Below are 6,629 nucleotides of genomic sequence, written 5' to 3' on the forward strand. Positions count from 1 at the left end.
ACTAACAATGCTCTTAACTCAAGAAGCTAGTTAACCTCCATCGCCACATGCAGTTCTACATTTTTTCCTTGTGATGAGGACTTTTAAGATCTGTTCTCTTGCCACTTTCCAATATACAATAGTGTGTATTTATTTCTAATGCTTTCTCCCGTATTTCATATTTGCCGCCTGTATTAAACATTCCTACTACTGGGCCAGAGGAAATCTGGGCTGTAATAAGAGAGTGGAGCAGTTGATTCCCTTGTTCAACATAGCAAGGTACCACTGTGTATAAATAGAGTCCCTGAGAGGCTCTGACTCTGTTGAGGAGAAAAGAAGGTAGCAGGAAAGCCAGGTAGGCTTTGTCACCATGGCATGCTGGCAAATCAAATGGTAATGCTTATCAACTTTCACACTTCTCTTTAAGATGCAACACGGAACTTACATGCCCTTTGGTCCCAAATCATGGATGAAAGACAGCTGGCTTATGTCAAGGAATTCTGTCTGAAAAGAGGCCAGAAATTCATACTTTAGAAAGTCGGAAGGAAAAAAGATAAACGTACACATTTGGAAAAAAAACATGCATTAGATACTGCTATGTGTAAACATATCTGGGGGACTACACAGAACAATGGCATTGCCCTGTTTTCACCTCTGCGAGAGAACAGATCAGAAGTGTGTACATAATTCAAACACAACCTAGAAAGTGATGTCTGCTCTCACACGTAGAGACAGAATGTTCAAGAAAGTTGAGGAGAGAGGATTTACTCCCAAAACTCTTCTGTGTTTTCTTTGCTGGGGAAGGGGGACTGTGTCACATAGTGTGCACACAAATAATAGCGGTGTGTGAAGGCGGCAATGTTGGGGCCAGCTTCTGAAAGGTGGGCTAGACTTGGCATGTGGAAGTGGGAGATGAAGGGGGAAGCAAAACAGGGAAGGTGTAAAGAGCTCTTGGGATGTACATTTGGGCTAGAGTGAGGAAGATGAAGATAGTTACGTGAAATTAAATGGCAGAGTAGGTTGAGGCGAGTTTGGGGAGGTCTTTGAACATCAGGAATACCAGAATATTTTAATACAAATGAAATAAAATGATTTTATGTAACAATAATATAAAAATAATTCTATTTTTATTGAGTAGCAAAGGAAGCGAATTTTAGGCCCATCTTTCCTATACAAATTATAAGATAAAAACTACAAATATTATAATAATGACACCAATAGCTAACATTTACTAAGTACTTAATATCTATCTGTTGGCCCCCTACTAAGCATTTTTCACACACTGTCTCAAATCTCTCTGAAATAGGTGCTATTTTTCCCATTGTACAGAAGATGAAACTGAGGATTAGAACAGGAATCGGCAAACTTTCTCTGCAAAGAGTCAACAAAAAATTTAGGCTCTGTGAATCATATACTTTAACTATTGTAGCATAAAAGCATCCATAGACAATACATAAATGAATAAGCATGACCGCATTACATTAAAACTTAATTTATGCATACTAAAATACAAAATTTAATATAATTTTTATGTCACAAAATATTACTCTTTTTAAATTTTTTTCAAACATTTAAAATGTAAAAACTAGGGGCGCCTGGGTGGCGCAGTTGGTTAAGCGTCCGACTTCAGCCAGGTCACGATCTCGCGGTCCGTGAGTTCGAGCCCCGCGTCGGGCTCTGGGCTGATGGCTCAGAGCCTGGAGCCTGTTTCCGATTCTGTGTCTCCCTCTCTCTCTGCCCCTCCCCCGTTCATGCTCTGTCTCTCTCTGTCCCAAAAATAAATAAACGTTGAAAAAAAAAAATTAAAAAAAAAATGTAAAAACTATTCTTAGCTCATGGACCATACAAAAACAGGCAGTGAGCTTGATTTGGTCCATGGGTCATAGTTTAAAAGCCCCAGGTGTAGAGGGGCACCTGGGTGGCTCGGTTGGTTGAGCATCCAACTCATGCTCATCCAACTTATGACTCAGGTCATGATCTCACAGTTCTTGAGTTCGAGCCCTGCATCAGGCTCTGTGCTAACAGCTGAGCCTGGAGCCTGCTTCAGATTCTGTGTCTCCCTCTCTCTGCCCCTCTCCCACTCACACTCTGTCTGTCTCTCTCTCTCAAAAATAAACATTAATTTTTTTTTTTTTTTTTTTTTTTTTTTTTTTTTTTTTTTTTTTTTAGAAACCCCTAGTATGGAGAAAGACATTAATTGTCCAGGGGCACCTGGGTGGCTCAGTCGGTTGAGTGTCTGACTTCAGCTCAGGTCATGATCTCACAGTTTGTGAGACTGAGCCCCACATCAGGCACTCTGCTGTCAGCACAGAGCCCGTTTTGGATCTTCCGTCCCCTTCTCTCTCTGCCCCTTTTCTACTTGTGCTCTATCTGTCTCAAAAAAAATAAATAAACTTTAAAAAAAGAAGCTAAATAAACTGTCCAATATCAATAATTAGCAAGGGATAGACTCAGAATTAGGTCAGACTAGTCAGTTTCCTCAAAACAAAGCTGCAAAAGCTGTAAGCCATTCCCCATGAGTGTTAGATGAAAATATGAAAGTGCAGAGGGGAAAACCAAGAACATTACGTGATTCTCAGCACACGCAGGAGTTTTATCTCATGTATTCCTTGCAACAACTAGAGTTACACATTATTTTGTTCCCAAATTACAGTATTTTCTTTAAAAGCAGCCACAGTAAGCCCAGATCTACCAGAGGTTGCAAACCATGCAGTAACAGCATTAACAGAAAATTCAAAGTCAAAAAAGATAATGCTCCTGGGGCCAAGAAGCAGAGGGGAGACCAGACACGGAAAACACTCCATATCCACAAAGTTCTGTGGGAAGAACCACAACAATTACATGTCAAAGTAGTTATGGAGGAAAGGGGACTACTTCCTTGCTGATGTGACACTTCAGACAAAATGGCATTTGATCTAGGCTTGTAAACAGGATTAATAAAATGAAACATAACAGTTTTCCTTTAAAGTTTTGTATATGTGATGGAAAATAACCTAATATTAACCTTGGAAGAAAAAAATTACAAATCTTTCACTGCTGTCGGTCTTTATCCAATTGTTTCCATATCTTTCTTAGGGTTGTTTGAGGAAGTATTTAAAATTCAGAAAGACTGGGGCGCCTGGGTGGCTCAGTTGGTTAAGCGTCCGACTTCAGCTCAGGTCACGATCTCGCGGTCCGTGAGTTCAAGCCCCGCATCGGGCTCTGGGCTGATGGCTCAGAGCCTGGAGCCTGCTTCCGATTCTGTGTCTCCCTCTCTCTCTGCCCCTCCCCCGTTCATGCTCTGTCTCTCTCTGTCTCAAAAATAAAAAATAAAATATAATAAAAATTAAAAAAATAATAAAAATAAAAAATAAAAAAAATAAATAAAAAACGTTAAAAAATTTTTTTAAAAAAATAAAATAAAATTCAGAAAGACTTAGAAACCCCAAATCAAACATATCCTCAAATTAAATTTTTCATAGAGATTTTATATAAAGTCTTTATGTTTCATTTCTTATATACAAGATGGCGATTTGGTATCATATTTTTTTATCTGATTTGTGGAAATGCTTCAAATTAGAGAATGTAGTAATGCATGACTTATTAGAAGTGACATCACAGACTTTGAGCATGGAATCCAAACTGTTTCAAAACCCTAAACCACAACTTCTCATTTCATCTCTAGGGAGCAGAGAGAAAATATCAATCCTGGTTTATACTGGAAGAAACTATGACAGAGGTGTAACTAATTTATGCAAAGCTACAGAACAGATAAATGGTAGAACAGGAAATGAAAAGCAGAAATCAAGGAAACCATTTATCTAATACCTGGATGATTTCTTATTCATATAGCTCTTATCATAGGGTTGACACCGGAAGTATTCTTTGAAATAATTCCAAAATCATAACTTTAGAATATCATAATAAAACTGCTAAGTGTAAATTAAAAATATATGTATTAGTAATACAGAAAATGTAAAGTTGTGCACCAATATAAAATGAAAAATGATCTTCATCACTTTAGTTTCACTAGGGAGAGATTTCAAGAAAAAAAAAAAACTAGCTCTATTATAGACAAAAAAAAAATCTCTGGCCATGCATGCTCTAATATATATATATATATTTTTAGAAACCCCTAGTGTGGAGAAAGACGTTAATTGTCCAGGAGCACCTGGGTGAGATTTCAAGAAAAAAAACTAGCTCTATTACAGACAAAAAAAAAAAAAAAAAAAAAAAAAAAATCTCTGGCCATGCATGCTCTAAAATAGATTTATCAGATTAAAAGTGAGTGTGGCAAGGTCAATTTAGAAGCAAACCCCAATAGGCACCTGCGTGGCTCAATCAATTAAGCATCCGACTTCAGCTTGGGTCATGATCTTGCAGTTTGTGAGTTCGAGCCCCATGTGGGGCTCTTTACTGACAGCTTGGAGCCTGAAGCCTGCTTTGGATTCTGTGTCTCCCTCTGTTTCTGTCCTTCCCCTTCTCTCTCTCTCTCTCTCTCTCTCTGTCTCTCTCTGTCTCTCTCTGTCTCTCTCTGTCTCTCTGTCTTTCTCTCAAACATAAAAAAAGCAAACCCCAATAATACATTTTGAAATTTAACAAAGATTGTGTTGTCCAACTTTTCAGTGTATCTTTAGTGATAATAATTCCATTTTCTATTTGCACAAGTGATACTCAAAAACATGAATTAATGATCAATTTAGCTGGACAGTATTCCACTGGGCTTATTGATCTTTTGAATAATGCATTAATCAATGTTTTTTTTTCAAAGAAACTTGTGAAAAATACAATTAAACATTAGAGAAACAGGAAAGTATATGACAAGGGACAAGCAAGTAACCCAAGGGGTAACAGTAAACCCTGGAAATTACCTGGCAGTCATATATACACTACTGTCCTACCTCATCTTTGTACTGGAAGAGAAGGGAGGTGTTCAGTGGTCCCCTTTAAGCCCGAGGTAACAAAAATTCTAGCAAGTGCCGAAGTAGGAAATTCTCAGAAGGGACACAAGAGCATTGGGTTGGGCAGGGCCTTTATGGTGAGGCTGGGAGGTAGGCTCAACTATGCCAGGAAAGACTGCCTTCACAGTCAGACGGTTAACACCACACCAGAGAGAAGAGAAGATGGCTCATCTATGGAGGAAACTGAGAGGCTGGACTCTCCCAACTCTTAAGACTCAATCATGAGAATGACAACACCTCCCTTAATTTGCAAGCACAGCTGTTTAACAGTACAGCTTCTTTGTTGGCATGGAAACACCTTTATTCATCTCTACCCATTCTTCCCCTCAAACTAAATTCATTCACCTCACAAAACATGGGAGGGGTGAACTCAGTATTATTAACCTACAGGATGTTTATCTTCAGATTCCTTCCTTCCAACGGGGAAATTAGCTTGAAATTAGCCTCTCAGAGGTAAGGAATCTGAGTTACGACAGTCAAATGACTTACCGGAAGTTAGCAGCATCATATCCACCTAGGACAACCAATCTTGGAAATTATGCACTTTGTTCCATTTCTAGATTTTAATCTTCAGCTACAAAAATAGTGCATTTGCTGTTCCTAATGACTCTTCCTTTAAATTCCCTGGGATCTAAGCATTTTCCAGTTATTAATTAAAATGCCCAGCTAGTAGGTTCAGTACTAGAGCTAGCACTAATAAAATTTAGAACACAAAAGGAATTCTGCTTGAGATTTTGTATGTTAATTGAGTAAATATGTCTCTCTCTCTTTTTTTTTTAGCATATTATGCCTTGAAGAGAGTCAAAATACATTTATCCCTATTTTACAAATGAGTAAAGAAAACAATGAATTACCAATAATCTCTGAGGGAACTATCTGATGTTAAATCCACTAAAACACTAAGATGTTCTGTCTTTCAGAACCTCAAAGAGTATAAAAGAAATTTTATTTTATTTTTTATGTACTTAATATTTTCTTTTATTTTATTATTATTTTTTAATATGAAATTTATTGTCAAATTGGTTTCCATTAAAAGAAATTTTTAAAAAGTCATTCTCTGGGGTGCCTGGGTGGCTCAGTCTGACTTCAGCTCAGGTCATGATCTCACAGTTCGTGAGTTCAAGCCCCACATCAGGTTCTGTGCTGACAGCTCAGAGCCTGGAGCCTGTTTCAGATTCTGTGTCTCCCTCTCTCTCTGCCCCCGCCCCCACTCACATTCTGTCTCTCAAAAATAAACAAACATTAAAAAACATTTTTTAAGTCATTCTCCTGAATAAAAAGTTACTTATCTAAATACCAACTTAACCAATGACCATATGAAAATAAGAAAAGTTGTCCATGTCTAATTTCACTGAAATTTTATTGAAATTTGAGATATGATCCTATCTGATCCCTTGACCTATGATCCATGACCTCTGGCCTAAAAACCCAAATTAATTTCTAATAGGTTTGCTTTACACTTACAAAAATAAGTTAATTATATATGATTGTATAAAAATAACTTTTAATATGATTTTATAGATAAGAGTTTTAATATTTCTCACAGTTATCAAAGGAGACACAAAGATGCCAATCTAATTTGACAAATATGAGGCAAAAGCCCATAAATCTAGTCTCCAGGCCACAGTGCCTCACAGGAAAGTTAAATAATGTTAGAAGATTAAAAGAAAGAAAGAAAGAAAGAAAGAAAGAAAGAAAGAAAGAAAGAAA

The 6,629-nt window shown here is 37.4% G+C and overlaps 1 protein-coding gene across 7 annotated transcripts in view; it reads right to left on the minus strand.

Annotated features, from left to right (window-relative positions):
• PLD1 (phospholipase D1) overlaps positions 1-6,629 on the minus strand; it is a 211,065-nt gene that overhangs the window by 117,113 nt on the left and 87,323 nt on the right. For all 7 annotated transcript variants that reach the window (XM_040480751.1, XM_040480752.1, XM_040480747.1 and 4 more), the window contains one exon: positions 425-483. In XM_040480751.1, the coding sequence (XP_040336685.1) occupies positions 425-483 (59 nt within the window). The remainder of the gene's footprint in view (positions 1-424; positions 484-6,629) is intronic.

This window comes from Herpailurus yagouaroundi, unplaced genomic scaffold (assembly GCF_014898765.1).
Source record: "Herpailurus yagouaroundi ecotype Mexico unplaced genomic scaffold, PumYag 159, whole genome shotgun sequence".
NCBI classification, from domain to species: domain Eukaryota; kingdom Metazoa; phylum Chordata; class Mammalia; order Carnivora; family Felidae; genus Herpailurus; species Herpailurus yagouaroundi.